Below are 21,938 nucleotides of genomic sequence, written 5' to 3'. Positions count from 1 at the left end.
AAGTAGTATTTGATCGAGAGGACACAACGTTTACATTGTGCTGGAATCTAAAATCGGCCTATCACCTCATGATGATAAAAGGGTTATTCGTGGACACACATTATTCACTTGTTGAGAGAGAGAGGGGGTTGGGGGACTCTGATTGAATGTGAGGGGGAGATGGAGATTGGGTGTAAATGTTGCAGAATAATATGACCCTTTTATCATAGTGTAAGTTATTGTGTGCATGCGTCTGCATACGTGTGTGTGTATGTGTGTGTGTGTGTGGGGGGGGGGGGGGTGCGTGTGTCATGTAAATATTTCTTTATTTATTTACGTAGACCATATCTGTGGGGAATCTGTACTGTATACACTTGTAAATATATACCATGTAAGAAGGTATCTGTGCACCATGTTCGTGAACAAAAGTAGTACTTGTAAATTATCTGTACACCACCTGCATCGACAAAAAAATTGTATGGCAGAAATATATATACTCACCTTGCACATCATGTAAATAGAATAGTTCTAAATTTTACCTGCCACAAGCCATCCAATTCTGATTAGTTTTTAATTGTAGATGTATGTATACACAGTTCACAGTCCATCAGAATTGTTCTTGTTGTTGTATCTCTGTGTTAGTGTGAGTGTAGAGCTATATATCTGAAAATTGCAAACATTACTACCAGTGAATTTTTTTATTGTGTAAAAAACATATCTCTGCATTGGAATATTAAAACCAAATTGCATCTCAAGAACAAAACTGTACCTCAAGAACGAAATTGTTTCCGAAGAATCGAATTGTATCTGTGGCAACTGAATAAACGAGAGTTACCGTACGTGTTTGTTGTTGTTATCTGCAAAAAACCTATCCCAACTGTATATATAAACGGTGTGTGGGACACAAATAACATTAGTTTTGAACATGAAGGTGAAGTTTAACATGGATAATAAGAAAGTATTTGGAATGGTTGGCTTATGGGGTGGGGGGGGGGGCGCTTATGGGAGGAGGAGGCACGTGACAGTGTCCGTTTCCCAAGATATATCGCAAACATGTCTAAAATTATATCACCATTACTTGAAGAAGACCACAGATGTAGCATCTAGGCAAAGCTGTATACTATCAAGGTGGGAGCGGGGTGAAAGGAAATTATACAAAGATTGTGAGGTGAAAATTCATTTATTATTAATCTGTCTTAAAAGTAATTTTACATTTTCATAAACAGACACAGCACTATTTTCACACATTTTCTTCTTGAGTCGACGGAGAGCAGGACACCTGTAGACTTCCACGTCTTGGATAGCAACGAGATTGAAGATTCGACGCATCCACGGGATTTTCTCCTTGTCTTCGTGTGGTCGACTAACTGAAGTGAGGTTACCATATTTTTGTAGGGTACATCCAAGTGAATTCCGTAGTAGAAACGTGTTAACCAGTTTTAGCATACTTCACATCCTTGAAAGACCTTGGCGATGCAATGTTTGCTGAGAATGTCTCTGTTATACCGGCATCTTCTGTGTACGCTATGAATGCAACTTCTTCAAATATGAACTGTCTACACTCAGCATTATTGATGTGTGTCCAATGGTGTTCGCACCTTCGAATGCCATTATGAAATGCTCTGGTGCTCTGGGTATGACTCAGCACCTGTTCAAGTATACAGCTCGTTGCACAACACTGGTGAGCGGTCAGAACTAGACTACATGTTTCAGTGTGTTCTGGAAAATTTGCCAAAGCTTCAGGTTCAGTTCATACATCTATAGGTCCAGATATAAGTATAATATGAAGGACGGAACCTAGCATACACGTCATATGCTAGGCTGTATACATTTTCATTCCACTGCTGGTGTAAATTACAATATGGGTAGAATTCAGAGTGTAGGTAGACTCTTAACGTGCGTTTGTCAAATTCTGTGGAATAATTAGCTATATACCCTCTTCTGTTGGTTTGAAACGCAAGTACGACTAACCTGGCTGTCTCCAGTTGAGCAGAGGCTTTAATAGCCCACATTTGCTTGCAGCTGATAGCACTGGGTAATCGAAAACCACCTGTGAAGCTAAAGATAACAATAGAAATACACCAGCAGTCAGAACTTTTAAAAGCTTCAAATGCTGCTTGTCTGATACAGTGATGTGTGGAATTTTATAAATGTATGAGTTGTTATCCGTTGCTTTCCATGCAAGGATAAGTTCCTGTCAGGATTCAGAACAATTCTCCACATGTCTTCAAAGTATGCCATATGCAGTTTTAGAGGTATACATGCTGTAAATCTTTTGGTCTCTTCCATTGTTCTACCCGCTGGCTCTTCAATAAACCATCCAGAATTTTATAAATCATTCAGATCCGATGGAGAATCAGAGAAATACGTTTTAAGAGTAGATGCTATGCCTACATTGCAAGTATGATCAATCGACCCCGTTAAGAGTAGATGCTATGCCTACATTGCATGTATGATCAATCGACCCCATTAAGAGTAGATGCTATGCCTACATTGCATGTATGACCAACCGACCCCATTAAGTTCATATTGTATCTCATGAAACAGAAACGCTAAAGCATTACGTGCAGGGTTCGATGCCACTGCAGCAGTACCGTCCCTTTTCGCAAATGACCCATCAAGATATATGAAACTCCTTCTTGGAAGGATTAAAGCGCCTTAGTGCTGGATGATAATCATAATTTTATTGTCCTTATTAAATGTGGTTGAAGCATAAGGTTTATCCGAGAAGTATTCCTGGCATATAGTGCACTCGTCGTATTCCACTGGACTAGTTACTCGTATATCAGCCGAAAGAAACTCGTAGTTCGGACGTGTTATCACGTTGCTGTTCTGTTGTGAAGTGCCGCACTCTGCATTGCCCCTGCTGTCTTTGAAAATATGAGGACGCAGGGAAGCTGCTGCGAATCCACTTGAAAGTCGTCACTGGCACTTCTGGTCCAGCAAGTTAAAGATCGTCGCTTCTTCCTTCGACATGTGCCGGTTGGTTGAGGTCGCTGCGCCGCTTGTGGTCTCCCAGCAAGACGGGGTCTTTATTATCGTCGAGAGATTTGTTGGGTCCACTGCAGATCGTAGCCAGTTGAAGGTCGCCACCGCTTCCGGTCCTGACACATTGCTGCATATTCGAGGTCGCTGTTCGTTCCACGTTAGATGTAGTTGTACAATGATTTCCTTGCCACGCACTTGGTTATCTTGGTTCACAATATGCAGCTCTGCATAGTCCAATGTCTAAACTGTGACTAGAAGGTAGGTAGCGTTTGTAGGTGTCTCAAAGACTTTATAGCCTGTTCCAGCTGATGGAAAGAATTCGTATATTGTATGAATCAATCTATTGTTGAGATAAAAGTTTGTTGCAGTGTTACACTCAACATGGGTTATACTGACAGGATGTATAACTACTGACTGGTAGGATCTGTAAAAACCTGCCCTTTGTGAAATCCAGTAGCCGTCCTATTGAACCTTCCTGCTGAAAGTCAATCGCCGTATTCAGTGTCTTTATTTCAGATTTAAGTGTATTGATGTTTGCACGTAGCATAAACCCTTTTCAAATCGTTTTAAAACATCATTTAAATCGTCAGTATCGTACGCACCAGGTTCTGTTTCCACAATTTCTGTTCTACCATTAATTGCGAAATGAAGTTTATTGTTAGCCTCAGTGATATTCTGAATGTTGTTGTATATCTCCAGTCCAATCAGTGCAATGATCCATTACCTATAGCTTAATTCAATTGGTAGGATGTAATTTGCGTGTAATACTGACTATTATTCTACTGATGAGTGGATGTTTAATGCACCTCCTTCTTTACCCATCTTCGTAAACTTTAGGAGGAAGATGATGCACAGATGCCCACACAAGTAAATATTAGAGTGTTGGTGGCGATGAAAATTGTAGAACACACGTCTTCTGTCGGTGTATCTCTTCTGATGGCTGTAGGTCTCCAAATGAGTCGAAATAGAAGATGTTATTTTCTTAATATACGCTACCCAATTGGTTCCTGGTACCACAGTAAAATCTAAATTTACAGTTCCTCATTCTCCAGATTTATGTATCCCACATAAACACACCATGGAATCTTAGAATGCTGAATTTTTTTTTCTAACATACTTGAGCAGGTCTGTATTAGTAACGGATCTGTTTGGTAGGATAGCTAATGGGCTTCTTTTATTTATGAAGACCTTTCTTGTATGGTTTCAGATATAGTACTTTCCCGATGGCTGCTGCTTCAATCATGTGGTTGTGTATTCTTGCTTTCTCTAGCTGCTCCAGAGAGTTCTATGCGTTCATGACTGTTCTGGCAATAGCTGTGCACCACCAGTCAGTGAACCCATCGCTGAGATACGTGGGAGGGCAGGAATGAGGAAGGGGCTAATTTCACCCGATATCTTTGGTACTGGCAGATTCTGGGGTGCTTTAACCAGTCCTTTATGCTTCAGGGCGCTTTTACCTGCGTTTATTGGTGTTAAGATACAGCTCTTTAAACACACCTGCCATGGCTTCTTCTTCTTCGTCGTCGTTGTCTTCTTCTTCTTGTTATTCAGTGCACGACGTGCGCCGTTAATTACTTGTTTACAGTTCACACCCAAGCCCAACTTAATTTTACTACGCATGGTTTTTTCGACTAAAAATACTACAATGCGCTGCCCTATACCAATATACGTTCCCGCCCATATTTCCCTGGCTTTATCAGATAAAATTCGATCCGCAACATGACGTTCTAGGAGAGCTTACGCCTCATCAAGCAGATTAATCCCCTTATCACGAACAGCCAACCGTTTTTGAAGCCTTTTACGAGGTCCACAGTCTGCTCCCGGTAGCTGAATGGTCAGCGTGACGGGTTGTCAGTCCTCTGGGGTCGGGTTCGATTCCCGGCTGGGTCGGGGAATTTTCTCCGCCTAGGGACTGGGTGTTGCGCTGTCCTCATTATCATCCTATCATCCTCATCGACTGCAGGTCGCCGAAGTGGCGTCAAATTGAAAGACCGGAACCCGACGAACGACCTGCCCGATGGGGTGCCCTAGCCATGCGATTAAATAAATAAATAAAACCAGGTCCACAGTAATTGTGCCCCAGAATGTGCAATTCAGCTGGAAGTTTGTCGAGAATACCACCACCATCTAGAATGTGTCTCCTATCATGCGTGTTATGCTATTGTGCTGACTCTGCTCCGCGTACCCCATTATACAGCAAATTGTCAGCGTCAGTCCAGCAGCTTTGGTTGCAGGAAAAACAAGCCATTTAACTGGTGATGTATTCCCTCAACACCTTATGCCACGCTCTATGAGAAACTCATGTGGTTCTGAACTCTTCTGTATTTCCTCTTTGTAAAAGCATCCTGAAATTTCAGTGCCATTTCTATCCTTTAAGATGTAAGTTCTGGGATCTGGTCTCTGCATTTTTCAAACTGTGAGCATCTCATTCTACCAGTTTGAAAGGTATGACTTCTCAAATGACGTCTTCTCTTTTTGATATCTTTCAAAAAAACCTACATTAAATTTAAGTTTATGTGGACAAAATAATTTAATACGATAGTATTCATTATCGGTAGTTCATTATCATGAGCGTCGATTGTTTTCATTTTTATTATTCTATGTTTGTTTGATTAGTTTCATTTTTATTCTGCTATGCTTGGTTGGATTACACTGTGCAACTATTTCTGCGACGATATTCATCCATTTGTATGAGCTGTGAAGATTAAAATGCATCCATATTTGAGTTTATATTTTTCTGTTCGAACATTTCATGATACTTGTCTTCAGGTAGGTGAATGTTGAGTAGTGATGTATTACATACCTATCGATCACAGTCTTGAAATACCTATTGTAAAACTCTCCAGCATGATCAGTTTGGAGGTTGCCCAGGCATCGATTCGTCACTCTCAGCAACAAATGTTCAAACACCTCTGCGACATCTCTCACCATTTTTGTTTTCACAGAAAATTCCCAGGCAAATTAGGAGTATGTATCAATGACCATTAAATATATTTGAATCCATTATTTGAGAAAGAATACTTCCACTTATCTACAAGATTAGTCTGCCATAAGTCATGCAGACCTTTAATCATAACATGCCTACGAGGGTATGTTTTGTGTGCTGCTTTGAGCAGCTCTTGAAATACTGTCACCATACATTTTTTAATATAAGCCTCTCTCTAAGCTTGGAGCTTCAAATAAGCAGTATTACCAGCAGCAGCTGATGCCATGAGCCGCAGTCGATCTTTTAGCTCACTGGGACCGTCGTTGCATATATACTGTGGGATTGATTGCTTACTCTTTTCTGCAGGATGTCAATACCATCACCAATACTGTATCGAACATCTAATAGAGGTTTTGTAATGGTTCTGTATTTCGCACGTCACCAGTTTCCCACTTTCTGATGTACACCAGTCAACTGCAGTATTTCATCCTATCACAATATTTTTGGGTGAATAATTTACTGTTTTTCTGGGATTCAGTAGAAGAGGTTAATTAGGCCAGTTGTTCTCTGAAATTCCCTGTCACCTATCTGTATGGTTTTTTCTTTTAAACTTACAGGCTGGGTGCCCAACATGTACGGTTTTTCACCACTGACACCAAATGTTTTGTCTATCCTAGCACCACTGTGACAGTTAATGAAATCAGCAACGCTGTCGTCATTGTGTAAATGCGCTAAGAGTTCATCGAGAGATTCAGTAACTGGCTAAGGGTTTCTCTCAGTGTCTGCTCTCGATAAAAATGTACTGACTTTAGCAGTCATAATTTCTCTCGAACAACCTAATTTGCCGCAATAACCTTATATTTAGTCGTTATCTTCCTGAATAATAAGTAGACTCCTTTGCAGGGTGCACCTTAAAACATTCCGTCCAATTCTATCAATCTTTACAGTTAAGTTGTGTACATTCGTTTAAATTCTATCAAACTTCACAGATAAGTCGACTACCTCCTTTCTCAGAATCATCCGGCTGCATGTCCCTAGTTCCTTAACCCTAGATCGAAGTCGTTAATCAGTTTCAGTCTCGATATGTGTTCGAGTGGCTGAAATTTTCCATGTATCTACAGACGCATTCTCTGTCTGTGCACATCTGTCTCTTGGGGTGAGTGCCTTACATACATGCAAACTTATCTGTTTTGTGATGTTAACTAATGAACTCACCTAGCCGGCCGCTGTGGCAGAGCGGTTCCAGGCGCTTCAGTCCAGAACCGCGCTGCTGCTATAGTCGCAGGTTCGAATCGTGCCTCGGGCATGGATATGTGTGATGTCTTTAGGTTATTGAGGTTAAAGTAGTTCTAAGTCTAGGGGACTGATGACCTCAGATGTTAAGTCCCATAGTGTTTAGAGTCATTTGAACCATTTTTCAACTCATCACTTTTTCTCATAGCTATTTATAAAGAAACCCCCGCAAGTTTCGTCTATACTTAATGTTATACAGTTTTCATAATTTATCAATAACAAGAAACCTGTACTGTGTGTGATTCCAGCAATCTCCACATATCATTACAGATTCATTGAGTGACATGTCAGTTTCTACATGAGCATGGTAAATGTGCTTTAAATTCACAGTATCTTGTTTGAAGGCTATGATGAGGTTTGCATTATCCCTCACCAGCTGTTTCGGTATTCTGGAATATATCTGACTCAAATAAAATACGTCAAGGCCCATATGACGACCAAAACAGAAATATCGTCGAATTTGATCCTGATTTTCCACAGCAACACCATCAAATATGAATACGGTGTTTGGCTTTACTTTTTCTGGAGGAGGGACTTGACTGCTTTGACTAAATGTCATGTGCGTTATCGAATTCTTGCAGTTTCTTTTCCAGGAGCTGGTACTAGGGCCAAAATAACGTTTTTGAAAATACACATGCGAGTCAAAGCAGATTCCATTCGGGTCTGTTAGCAGTGACATGAGAACATTTGTCTTGTTGCAGCTCAGTTGAGCTATAGTTATCACCTGTGTATTACTAGGTAGAAATATCCCATTCTGCTTCGGGTCCTCTTCCACACCATCACAGGACCAGTCACTTACAACAAAGTTCTGACATTTCACTCACCCCGCCATCATACCAACACGTCAGTTTTTGGAGTGCAATAGGTATTTATATACATATATATACATGTCACCAACTGAGCTGCAATGCTCATAGAGTATATATACACATGAAAGTACCATCTGTCATTTAGTTTAACAATGACTGGAGACGTTGACTGTGGTGACGAGGTGATTCAGACAGCTCGGTGCTGCTGCCATGTACTAGACACTGTAGTGAGAATACAGGTAGCAATAACATTATTATGAGCAGTATGAAAAAAAATAAACATGATTTGCTGTACCAGACATATTTTTATTTACCAGCCATACATTGGGTGCACTACATCAAAAAAATCAACTGGTTCCATCTTTATCTTCAGACCTGTGCAGAGTTTAGTACATAAAACTTTCTTTTGTTCGCAGAATTCAGCTTGTATTTCTCTCAAACTGAATGGTGTTCCTTTAGCTTCTCCTTTTGGCACCGTATTAGTGCAGTGCTCTAAATCGTCGGCAGTTCATCCCATTCCAACTCTGTAAACCAGCTTTAGCTCTTCTCAATCCATTTTCAATTTCTAACACAACACGCCAGTCACGCCAGTCACTGTCCACTGATGCTTTTATACCAATATTTAAGCGCTTTGAACAGCTAACTGTTAAATTATAAGTTGACGTGAAAGCAGTTGAGCAGCGGGAGAAATCGGTAACTTCTCATCTGCCACATAAACACGCTTCCTTGCAGTAACACTGGAATGTTACGGGATGGCGTGTGTGTCAGAGACCAATATTGACCTGCACTGTATGGTATAGGGTCCCTAGCACAATTCTTCCGAGAGTCAGGTACTGGATGGATGTCTTCATTACACAAATCGAGGAGCGGGATGAGTAATAGCAGCTCATTGTCCCGCTTCAACATGCTGGTCAAGTGTGCTACAGTATCCCACGGTCCTGCTGCTGCTGCTGCTGGTGGTCATGATCGGCCGGAGATCGCTGCAGGTCCGGATGAACTGGCGGTGGTTCCTGCTGGCCTGGACACGTCAGAGCTCACTGAACAAAGAAGAAGAAGAAACAATGAGTATTCCACACACAAAAGACATGGAGCTGAACAAAGGCATGGAGCTAAACCACAAGCTCTTAATTTTAAGTTTCTTGTGTGAGGCGGAGGTGGGTGTTAATCTTAGTTGCTTTTAGCACTTCATGGTTCTTCCACTGACTGACTATGACATGAACCTGGGAAGCTGCCCCACCCGCTGACGTCATGATTACTTTACTAGATTCAGCATTCCTTTTGGTACCCTCCAATTTGCAGATGGGGGAGGGAGGAATGCAGCGTTCCTGTTGGTTCCCAGTGGAACGAAACCCATTTTAAGTGTCCTCAGTCGAGCCCCATGCATCAAGACAAGCTCCTCTGGTTCATTCAGCCTGGAGTAATGCAACAGAACAAAGTTATCTTCTGTGCTGTGGATTGAGAGGCCATTTCAAAAAATATGAACAGCTGCAGTACTGCAATAGTCTCGGTGAGCTGCGAAATCATCCTCAACACATCCTACTGATTCGCCATTAGTTGCTGAAAAATATTCTCCCTACACTCATCCATTATCACCTCCTTCCATTCTTTATGTAGGAGGCTATGGACACATCCTCAGTTGTATACGTACAGGTAATACACTTATTAAGCTCCTCTCTCAACATCTTGTCAACTGAACACATTTCCTACCAAAAATAAAGGGAGTGCCTTTCTCTCTAGCCTTTTTACGCCAGTTGACAAGTGGGGGAGGAGAGGGGAGGAATTTAGTCTCTCAAAAAATGATTAATTAAAAAATATGTAAAATGAGTTTTATAAATAAACAATATATGTTCTGCAATGTAACTAACACTGATTTGAATTTAGCGTCATGACATCCATCCTCTCCAGCATCTAAGTACAGGCTGCGTCTTTTTCCCAGTAATTCAGAAGTGGAAGGGAAGGGAGGGAAAGTGGGAGGGTGCAGTTGGGTAGAGGAGGGGAGGGTTGGCGGGATTCCGAAAACAAAGGAAGTAGGTTACAGTACGCTTGTCGCCCACTGCTTGAATACTGCTCAGCAGTGTGGGATCCGTACCAGATAGGGTTGATAGAAGAGATAGAGAAGGTCCAACGGAGAGCAGCGCACTTCGTTATAGGATCATTTACTAATTGCGAAAGCGTTACGGAGATGATAGATAAACTCCAGTGGAAGACTCTGCAGGAGAGACGCTCAGTAGCTCGGTATGGGCTTTTGTTGAAGTTTCGAGAACATACCTTCACCGAAGAGTCAAGCAGTATATTGCTCCCTCCTACATATATCTCGCGAAGAGACCATGAGGGTAAAATCAGGCCGGCCGAAGCGGTTCTAGGCGCTGCAGTCTGGAACCGCAAGACCGCTACGGTCGCAGGTTCGAATCCTGCCTCGGGCATGGATGTTTGTGATGTCCTTAGGTTAGTTAGGTTTAACTAGTTCTAAGTTCTAGGGGACTAATGACCTCAGCAGTTGAGTCCCATAGTGCTCAGAGCCATTTGAACCATTTGATAAAATCAGAGAGATTAGAGCCCACACAGAGGCATACCGACAGCCTTTCTTTCCGCGAACAATACGAGACTGGAATAGAAGGGAGAACCGATAGAGGTACTCAAGGTACCCTCCGCCACACACCGTCAGGTGGCTTGCGGAGTGTGGATGTAGATGTAGATTTCCCATGAGGGAGAAAAGTGGCTTAGAACTGAACTGTGGAAGGGTGACAAAAAAGGTGTCCCAGGACTGGCGTCTCTATTGCATTTGGGTGGGAGAGGAGGAGGTGGAGGGTGTGGGGTGGACAGTTTCTCAGAAGGATGGGTTATCCCCAGGGGGTTATAACTCAACCCCAATGTGGTCATAAACCACTTAGTATAACAATAGATTAATTGATTGGGGACTCCATGGCGTGTTGTGTGCACCACGACCAAATAGTGGATAGAATTGGAAGGAAAATCAGCATTGGCCGCATTTTGTTGTTTTATTGTCAGCAAAATCGATTTTCAGTCACTTAGTGACCATCCTCAGTTCTAGAAGTTAAAAGTTTTCACATAACGATCAGAGAGTATAAAAAATGGTTCAAATGGCTCTGAGCACTATGGGACTTAACTTCAAACGTCATCAGTCGCCTAGAACTTAGAACTACTTAAACCTAACTAACCTAAGGACATCACACAAATCCATGTCCGAGGCAGGATTCGAACCTGCGACCGTAGCGGTCGCGCGGTTCCAGACTGTAGAGCCTAGAACCGCTCGGCCACTCCGGCCGGCTAGAGAGTATAAAACCGAAAATCACAACTACACCTGCGTATGAACATGACAGTTGCTAGGAACATACCTGTAATATACAATTAAAATTGATAGGCACTGGTATCAAGCTATAACCACAAGCTTTGAGCGATCACATAAACTGTGGCCGCTGTTTACATGCACCTGTACAGCAGACCTCCGTGTGACAGGGCTTGGAACGCCCACTATGTGACATGTGTCACGTGAAGACTTAATATTACTTGTTTTGCAAGATATTAACACAAAATACCTCTTGTGCATTTGTGACTCATGAAGTAATTCAAATTTAAAAAGGTACGTAAAAAACATAACAGACGAAGGGGGAAGGAAACATCTAAAATACACTGGCGTATTGTATTTTAAAAAAAACAACTTACAAAACATAAAACAGATCGATAATAAGTTGTCAGAGTGCAGGACAAGTAAAAGAGAAAAAGAAAAGGAAAGAGAATAATATATGAATAACATGAAATGTATAACACAGTTATTGAAAAACATAGTACCCACCATCTGGCGTGGGAAGTTAGAAGTACAACATTCGTGACTTATGTAAACTGTTACGTTAAGACTAAGGAGTCAAACATACAAAAATAGTAATAGTACGAAAATGCCATTACGTAATAATTAAAATGCCGTGAAACACAATATTCATTACAAAAATGTTTTGAAGGTGTAGATAAACCATTTTGTTATCATATTTAACCGACATGATGATGTACATCTCGTTTGTCCCTTTGGATAAGCTAAAATTATTATAACAATGGTTGTACGCTTTCGCATAAGCACTGGGTCAGAACTCATACATACATGACATCAAACATACACGGTTGATTAATGTAAAACAAAGCACCCACAATTTGGCGTGGGAAGTTTCCTTTTCTTTTTCTCTTTTACTTGTCCTGCACTCTGACAACTTATTATCGATCTGTTTTATGTCACACTGTCGTACAAACAGTGTGCAGCGCCACATTTGCAGCTGCTAGCCAAATTTAGAACTAATTTTTTCCAGTATAAATCAGTGCCACGTTAACGCATTACCATGTGTACCAAGTTTCGCTGCCATACGACGTATGTGAGTTGCTGCACTTTAATTATAATCACCCGGTATCTCACTGGGGAGGGGAATCAATTTCTTGCATCCTCTCCATGGACATAGGAATGCGGAACCCACTCTGCCTTCAGCTGTGGTTTCGATACCGTCAGTATACATGTCGAAACACTCCAGGAAAAGTATAACCATTGCACATTTTTACCAACTGCTCTGCAAGCCTGTAAATCAGTGGTCGTCAAATTGTGGTCCGTGGGCCGCATGTACCTCAAATCAAATATCCGTGCAGCTCGCGGATCTCATCTATATCTTTATCTACATCTACTTGGATACTCAGCAAATCACATTGAAGTGCCTGGGAGAGGGTTCATCAAACCATCTACATAATTTTCTATTATTACAATCTCGTATAGCGCGCGGAATGAACGAATACCTACATCTTTCCGTACCAGCTGTAATTTCCCTTATTTTATCAGGGTGATAGTTTCTCCCTATGTAGGTCGGTGTCAACAAAATATTTTCTCATTCGGAGGAGAAAGTTGGTGTTGGAATTTCGTGAGAATATTCCGTCACAACGAAAAACGCCTTTCTTTTAATGACGTCCAGCCCAAATCCTGTATCACTTCAGTGATACTCTCTCCCATATTTCGCGATAATTCAAAACATGCTGGCCTTCTTTGATCTTTTTCGATGTACTGCGTCAATCCTATCTGGTAAGGATGCCACACCGCGCAGCAGTATTCTAAAAGAGGACGGACAAGCCTAGTGTAGGCAGTCTCCTTAGTAGGTCTCAGTCATATTTTACTCGTATTAGCGATCCGGCCCGGTTTCGCACTGGTAACGCAAAGTATCAACGACCGGACCACTTGAAAGCCGTAATTTATTTGAAGGGGCACTCTATAGAGTAATGATTAAAAGTTAGAGAACAACGTTAGTTAACTGAATATCATGAGTTTCATATCAATTATTTAAGCATTCGATACCACGACGCTTCCGTTACCAAGCATGCACTTTACCACTAGTCCACTACTTTCATCAACTTCGATTCTACTGTACAGTTTGATATGGAATCCGAACTTCATTCTGCCTCTGGCGATTTCCTGCTTCATTGAGAGATGTATGCTAGGTTATAAGACAGTGAAAAATCCGTGGTCCGATAGGATTAAATTCCGCGAGCTTTCGGTTTTCAGGCACGCGCTTTACCGGTAAACCACCAGATCAGACTCAGATTCTGCTGAAGCTCCACTGTTGTCTGCAGATGCGGTGACAGTACAGTTATGTGGCAATGGCATCGTTTTCAATCCAATTTAACGATATATTTATAAAATTATACACTCAAATCTTCCTCGTGAATCAGTTTATCTGGTAGTCAAAACCCGATCCAAATCACTACAGTAGTCCTTGAGACTAGCCCGAATATGCAGGCAGTAGCGAGCACTCATCCTCAGTTTATGTATATGAAGAACAGAAAATGCTTCTAGCAACTAACAGCCGAATCCAAAAACCTCAACTAACGTTAAGAGGTTCTTACGAGCGTAGTTTTCCTGGCCAGTAACAAACAAATATAATTACAGAGACAGTAATACTTTAAAGATGTGCTTACTTTTAACTGAAGCTGGTGAATTCGGACATGAGCTGAATAAAATTGACAGCTTATGTCAGGGGCAGAGGAGTGGCGTTACCACTACGAGATCAGAGGATGTGAGAGGGAGAGTGTTTTATTGTTTGTCTTCCAGTAGTAAGAACTCACTGACGTGCGCGACTCCTACCGATGTACTGCTATGGTATAAATTTTGATACGGAAGTAACACGGATTCGTGATTTATACAGAGTGGTCCACTGATCGTGACCGGGCCAAATATCTCACGAAATAAGTGTTGATGTATGTCTATTATGATCAAAATGCCCAACGGGCGTGTGCTATGTATGCTGCTCGGTATCCTGGACGACATCGTCCAAGTGTCCGGGCCGTTCGCCCGATAGTTATGTTACTTCAGGAAACAGGAAGTGTTCAGCTACATGTGAAACGTCAACCACGATTTGCTACAAATGATGATGCCCAAGTAGGTGCTGTAACTGTTGTCGCGGCTAATCCGCACATCAGTAGCAGACAAATTGCGCGAGAGCCGGGAATCTCAAAAACGTCGGTGTTGAGAATGCTACATCAACATCCATTGCATTCGTACAATATTTCTATGCACCAGGAATTACATGGCGACGACTTTGAACGTCGTGTACAGTTCTGCCACAGGGCACAAGAGAAATTACGGGACGATGACGTATTTTTTGCACGCGTTCTATTTAGCGACGAAGTGTCATTCACCAACACCGGTAACGTAAACCAGCATAATACGCACTATAGGGCAACGGAAAATCCACGATGGCTGCGACAAGTGGAACATCAGCGACCTTGGTGGGTTAATGTATGGTGCGGCATTATGGGAGGAAGGATAATTGGCCCCCATTTTATCGATGGCAATGTAAATTGTGCAATGTATGCTGATTTCCTACGTATGTTCTACCGATGTTACTACAAGATGTTTTACTGCTTGACAGAATGGCGATGTACTTACACCATGATGGCACATAGCTCGCGAGCGGTTGAAGCGGTATCGAATAGCATATTTCATGACAGGTGGATTGGTCGTCGAAGCACCATACCATGGCCAGCACGTTCAGCGGATCTGACGTCCCCGGGTTTCTTTCTATGGGCAAAGTTGAAGGATATTTGCTATCGTGATACACCGACAACGCCTGACAACATGCACCATCGCATTGTCGATGCATGTGCGACCATTACGGAAGGCGAACTACTCGCTGTTCAGAGGAATGTCGTTATACATACCGGCATTGCCAAATGCATTGAAGTTGACGAACGTCATTTTGACCATTTATTGCATTAATCTGGTATTTACAGGAAATCACGCTGTAACAGCATGCGTTCTCAGAAATGATAAATCACATAGGTACATGTATCACATTGGAACAAGCGAAATAAAATGTTCAAACGTACCGACGATCTGTATTTTAATTTAAAAAACCTACCTGTTACCAACTGTTCGTCTAAAATTGTGAGCCATATGTTTGTGACTATTAAAGTACCATCTATCACAAAGCGAAATAGTGCTCCAACTGTAACATTCATATTTTACGTACCACACGAATATATAGTAAAAATGGGGGTTCCTATTTAAAAAAAAAACGCAGTTGATTTCCGTTTGACCTATGGCAGCGCCAGCTAGGGGGCCAACCTTAGCGTCATCCGGTTTCCCCCTTCAAGCTAGACGAGTTTCGTTCTTTGTAGTTTTTTCGTTTGTTGCTTATTTCGTCAGATATTGGCCCGGTCGCTGTCAGTGGACGAGACTGTATAGACGATCTTGCTGGAATGCGGCACATGTATGTGCCGAGGAATATGAAATTAATACTGTTGTAATACAACGCAAGGTGTAGAAGAAAAATAAGTTTAGAAACAGTTAATAAGCATTTCTCGTGTTGCATAATGCATTTAAATATAATTACTGCTATTAAGCAGCTACCGGTAATCACCCGCTCACATAGAAAACACAACACGTTGTGAGGCAACTACGTTGTTACAACTTTGGCGTCGCTGTGGATGAGCAGCAAAGTGAAACAGAGAACAGTCGACACGAAATGTTTCGAAAGGTGCCGACTTTTAACGATCGGTGCTTGGTGGGCAGCGGTCAAATTGCCGCTCGCTTACTATAGGTGGTATATTAGGGGCTCATAAAATACTAATTTATGTAGGTAACTATTTAGTAATACGACCGATACCTGTGCGGTCCGCGGCGTCGCCCCAGAATGTCAGTATTTTTTCTCGAGTAAAAAAGTTTGTCGACCACTGCTGCGAAAATTCTGGTCTATTGCGTGCAGAAAATGGAAGTGAAGTGGTAGGTAACGAGTAGCAGTGTGCTAAGTGGCGGAAGAGGGCAGGGCTACGAGGCGGGTGGTGTGTGAGGCCGGCAACGGCTGCTGCGCAGGAACCCCAACACCCTGTCGCGGGAGCAGTTCGAGCACCGGCGGCGCGCGGCCGCGCTCTTCCAGACGCCGGCGCTGCTGGAGCAGCGCGACTGCTCCATGCTGGCCGGGCCCATCTCCGACCCGCTGCTCGTCGCGCTCGCCGACCGCGAGAGGGCCAACCGCCGCGGCGACCTCGCTGTGAGTCCGCACTGACACACCTACTCATTTGTTACGCCTGCAGCCAGGTTTCAGCACATCTCGCGCTTGCTCCATTACATATCATCATTCCAAATAACGCAGACATATAAAGTTCTTGCTCTAATTTATTTTTCTGTGTAATGTCATGTAAGAGTGTTATACTGAGGATGTTAATAGCAAGTGACAGTCGTTGAGATAAACATGGGATTGAAGGGCCCCGGAGACGTTGACACATCTTTGGTGATATCGCTAGCAACATTGCATGAAATCGTTTCTTGCCGTTGACCGCGCCACACTCGGGCGATTTACACAGAAATTTCAAACAGTATTCTAAACAGCATTTTGTCGTAAAGTTTGAAAATGACATTTTGTTTTAGCAGAAATATCGTGCAATGTCCATAGACTCAGGAGACAAAAGTCGTGGAATAGCGATATGCACATATACAGTTGGTGTTAGTATCGCCTACAGAAGGTGTGTACGGGCAGTGCATTGGCGGAACTGTTATTTGTACTCGGGTGATTCACGTGAAAAGGCGTCCGACGTGACCGTGGCCACTCGACGGGAATTAACAGACACTGAATGCGGAATGTTACTTGGAGCTAGACGCACCAACCATTCCATTTCGGAGATCGTTAATTGAATATTCCGAAATCCACAATGTCAAGAGTGTGGCGACAATACCAATTACCTCTCACCACCGACAACGTAATGACCGACGGCCTTCCCTTAACGACAGAGAGTAGTGTCGTTTGCGTAGAGTTGTCAGTTGTAACAGACAAGCAACACTGCGTGAAATAACCGCAAAGATGAATGTGGAACGTACGACGAACATATCTGTGAGGACAGTGTGGCAAAGTTTTGGCGTTAATGGACGGTGGCAGCAGACGACCGACGCGAGTGCCTTTACTAAAAGCACGACATCGCCTGCAGCGCGTCTCCTGGGCTCGTAACCGTATCGGTTGGACCCTAGACGACTGGGAAACAGTGGCCTGGCGAGATTAGTCCCAGTTACAGTTGGTAACAGGTGATGGTGGGATTCGTGTGTGGCGCAAAACCCACGAAACCATGGACCCAAGTTGTCAACAAGGCACTGTGCAACTGGTGGCGGCTCCCTAATGGTGTGCGTTGTCTTTACTAGGAATAGACTGGGCCCTCTGGTCGAACTGGACCTGGAAATGGTTGTGTTCGGCTGCTTGGAAACCATTTGCAGCCACTCATGGGCTTCATGTTCTCAAACGATGGAATTTTTATGGATGTCAGTGCGCCATGTCATTGAGCCACAATTGTTCGCGATTGATTTGAAGCACATTCTGAACAATTGGAGCTAATGCATTGGCCACCCAGATCGCTCGACATGAATGCTATCGAACATTTGTGTGAAATAATCCAGAGGCAAGTTCGTACACGAAGTCCTGCACCTGCAACATTTTCGTAATTATATACCGCTGTAGAGGCAGCACGGCCAGTATCTCTGCAGGGGACTTCCAACGACTTTTGTCCGTGTCACGTCGAGTTAACGCACTACGCCGGGCAAAAAGACGTCCGACGCGATATTCGGAGGTATCACTTGACTTCTGTCTCCTCATCCCCCCCTGTCTATGTCGATAAATACTAGCAGAAGTAGTTAATAAAACGGGAATTGAAATTTATGAAACTTGTCTTGGAACACTTTACTTAGGAACTGTAGGCTATGTTTTCATTTATTAGTCTTGTAGTTTAACTACAAGTACTTACACAGCTGATTATTAATCTCGATGTGGCCATCAGGGTAATTAAAAAAAAACGTTTACAAACTGACATTGCAGATCGGGCATACGGCAAGGATCAATAATCATATACGAACCCGGAGTCGCAAACGCCATCGGGGGGCTACTAAATGGCGTTGCTGCTATTTATCCACATGCTGCAAATGGACGTCCGTTGCAGGAGAAGCTCAAAGTTTTGTCCAGATGCATCGAGACACGGCTGACATCGACGCTGCATTGAACGGCGCACCCTCTCAAAGATACCTGTCGTATGTCGAAGATATCCTGCTGCTGCAGCAATCCTGTCCGGTAGGTCCTCCGGCGATGTAGCAGGTGTTTCATAAAGAAGGCCCTTCAGATAACCCAGCAAGAAAAAATCGATTGGGGCCAGATCGCGTGATCGTGAAGCCCATGCGACTCGCCCACCGCGATCAATCCAAAGGCCGGGATAGGTTCATGCACATGTCGCCTGATTTGTCTGCTAAAACGCGCGGGAGCTCCGTCGTGCGGAAAACGAATGCGGCGACGAATAGACATGGGAACACCATTCAGTATGTCCGGCAGAACCTGTCGCAGGAATACGAGATACGTGCGACCATCACGATCATCATGTCGGTTCCAGGAGAATGTACGGCCCCATGAAACAACTTCCGGCGATGCCAGCCCACAAGTGACCATAGCGCCCTCTAGTGGCGTTTGCTACCCACGGTTCCTGTGTGGTTACTGATCCTTGTCGTAGGCCCGATGTGCCATGTTAGCTTTTTTTTATTTTTTTGTATCATTCTGTGTACGGTGTACCAGAACTCCACCGACACTCTTTCAGAGCATTCTTGTATAACAGACCGAGGGTTCCGATGACTCTAACGAGTTACGGCATATCGTTTGGTTTCTTACCACAGTTAGCTTTGTATCTATATTACACTGAAATTAGTGCGCAACAGTGCAAATGTCGACGATATGTGCTGTGAGTCTTGTTTCCATTCGCTCACGGTACCATGTCTTGGCAACTGTAGTACACCTTTTATTCTTCGTCTTCGACCTTCCTGTCAGTGCTACCCAGTTCTGTCTTGTGTTTGTTTTTCCTGCAGCATCCATTGTACGTTCACAGTGATACACAGCACTACTAATGACGAAAGGCTGGCCAATATTCAACTCGTGTTTGGGTTGACTGAGTGCTCTCGAAGAGCGAGACATGGACGCTATGCTAAGCTGTTCCTGCAGCGACGGCGACCACAACGCAGTACAGTGTTTCGTCAGAGGGTTGTAGCATTGCTCTGTGTTCTAAGTCGTGCGATGCACGTTTGGTCACTTAAGATTTCAGACGTCTTCACTGTTGTGAAGGTATCTTCACAGAAACCAGAATGACTGCAGTAACGAACTGAATTAATTATGCGTTTATTATTAGTCTGTGGCTAGTCACCGGAGATTAAGGGTCCCTTATACCAAAACACTCAGAAGGTATCGTTGAGCAACCCCTAAAAGTTTATCAGTGAACTTTTGGTTCATCGATTATAAAATGACGGACGTACGTGCGGCTGCAGACTGGGCATGTTCTAAACCACTAAATTGCAATTATGTTACATCATACTGCTTAGAAATTAACAACTGTAAAATTGCGTCTAATTGTTTCACAAATAAATCAAAATCGCCAGTTCCAGCCCCACGAATTTCTGCTTTCACAGCCCTTGCGTGAAATCCTGCCCACTATAAAATCGAAAGGTATTAATGTTCTTAGATTTGTATAGAAAATAACAAAAATGTTAAAGAAAAACAAAAATCATTAACGTGCCACGCTCCAAACCGCTAGCGAACTGACTGGCAGACGCTGCACTTTCGACGAAACATTCTTCAGCTTATCCATTACAGATGGCGGTATACTTATTGAATGCTACCGTAATCTGGAAGCTTCTATTATTTTGAGCGCTATAGTGGTCAAGACGCAATATGCACAGTATACAGTCGAAAACTCGACTCCTTCCTATTCATAACCATTGGAACAGCAACTACTGCCGCGGTAATTTCTCCGAACGCAAGGGACGATATCTCCGGAGCAGGCTGCAGCGTTCTCACCGCGTCACAGCTGTTTTTCCTCGGCCCTGCCTACTTTATGATTCAACGCTTGTATTAAATCTTGTATTCCTTTATCTACTGTTAACTAGTAATTTGATACATATCCAGAGATTAGATTACATTAGATCAGATTCAGATTCAGTTTTCGTTCCATAGACCCAAAAAATGAGATGATTCTCGTGGATGTGGAACATGTCAAAAGTATAACATAAAGACATAAAACATTTGAATATAACACTTACTACACTGATCATTTGTCAGGAGATTGTCGAAATAGGTGAATACAATCTGGTAAACTGCAACAGCCAATATTTAGAGAATTAACACGCCATCAGAAAGAAGCATTGTTATGTATGCACTATTAACAAATTTATCATACATAAAAACCTAATCTTGACTGTTGTGACCAAGTGCTGTCAAAACTGAAATCTGTTGGCTTAACAGTCCTTGTTAAAATATTCATCTATTGAGTAGACGGAGTTGCCTATCAAAAAGTCTTTCAAACTGTGTTTAAACCGTGCTTTATCTGAAACCAAGTTTTTAATGGTTGCTGGCAATTTATTGAAAATGTGTGTTCATGAATATTGAACGCCTTTTTGGACCAAGGTAAGTGATTTTAAGTCTTTATGTAGATTGTTCTTATTTCTATTTATGATACTATGTATTGAGCTAGTGGTTGGAAATACAGATAAATTACTTGCAACAAATTTCATTAAGGAATAAATATACTGAGAAGCCGTGGTTAGAATACAAAGTTCCTTGAACAGTTTTCTACATGATGTTCTTGAATTTACACCACAAATGATTCTTATCACACGCTTTTGCACCCTAAAACCTTTTGCTCGGTTTGATGAATTGCCCCAGAATATGATCCCATATGATATAATAGAATGAAAGTTAGCAAAGTGTGGAAGTTTTATATATTTATGTCTCCTACATCTGATATCATTCTCATTGCAAATACAGACTTGTTTAGGGGCTTAAGCAGTTCTGTGGTATACCCTTGCGAACTGGTGCTGTAATCAGAGGACTAGAAATGGGTACACAATAGTAATTTACGACATGCTGCTCAATGGCCCTTGAATATCCAATGGCACATGGGACCCACTTTCAGCTGCGAGGGAAGGAGAGGCCAGTATTTCATAACTTCTAATTCAAAGCCCCATTCGCAGCGTTGTAGTCCTCCGACATATGGAACAGGGGACTGCTCGACGCGCCACGGTGGTCATGCAGCGAACTGCGACGTATCGTAACAGGCGGTACACGTATCGTGCAGTCGCAGAATAGATAGTGGCTTTAAACATTACAATATTTCTTGTAGATCTACATCTACATCGATACTCTGGAAATAACACTCAAGTGCCTGGCAGAGAGTTCATCGAACCACCTTCGCAATAATTCTGTATTATTTCACTGTTGAACAGCGCGCGGAAAATACGAACACCTACATCTTTACGTGCCAGCTCAGATTTCCCTTATTTTATTATGATCATCGTTTCCCTTTATTTAGGTCAGCGCCAACAAAATATTTTCGGATTTGGAGGAGAAAGTTTGTGACTAAAATTTCGTGGCAAGATTCCGCCGCAACGAAAAACG

At 42.6% G+C, this 21,938-nt stretch overlaps 1 protein-coding gene across 1 annotated transcript in view; it reads left to right on the top strand.

Moving 5' to 3' along the window:
* LOC124796169 (cilia- and flagella-associated protein 299-like) overlaps positions 1-21,938 on the top strand; it is a 54,183-nt gene that overhangs the window by 11,995 nt on the left and 20,250 nt on the right. Inside the window, exon 2 of the mRNA XM_047260260.1 lies at positions 16,349-16,526. Within this exon, the coding sequence (XP_047116216.1) occupies positions 16,349-16,526 (178 nt within the window). The remainder of the gene's footprint in view (positions 1-16,348; positions 16,527-21,938) is intronic.

This window comes from Schistocerca piceifrons, chromosome 4 (assembly GCF_021461385.2).
Source record: "Schistocerca piceifrons isolate TAMUIC-IGC-003096 chromosome 4, iqSchPice1.1, whole genome shotgun sequence".
Classification (NCBI taxonomy): Eukaryota; Metazoa; Arthropoda; class Insecta; order Orthoptera; family Acrididae; genus Schistocerca; species Schistocerca piceifrons.
Note: the sequence above shows the minus strand (reverse complement) of the source record. Positions and strands in the feature narration are given on the sequence as shown.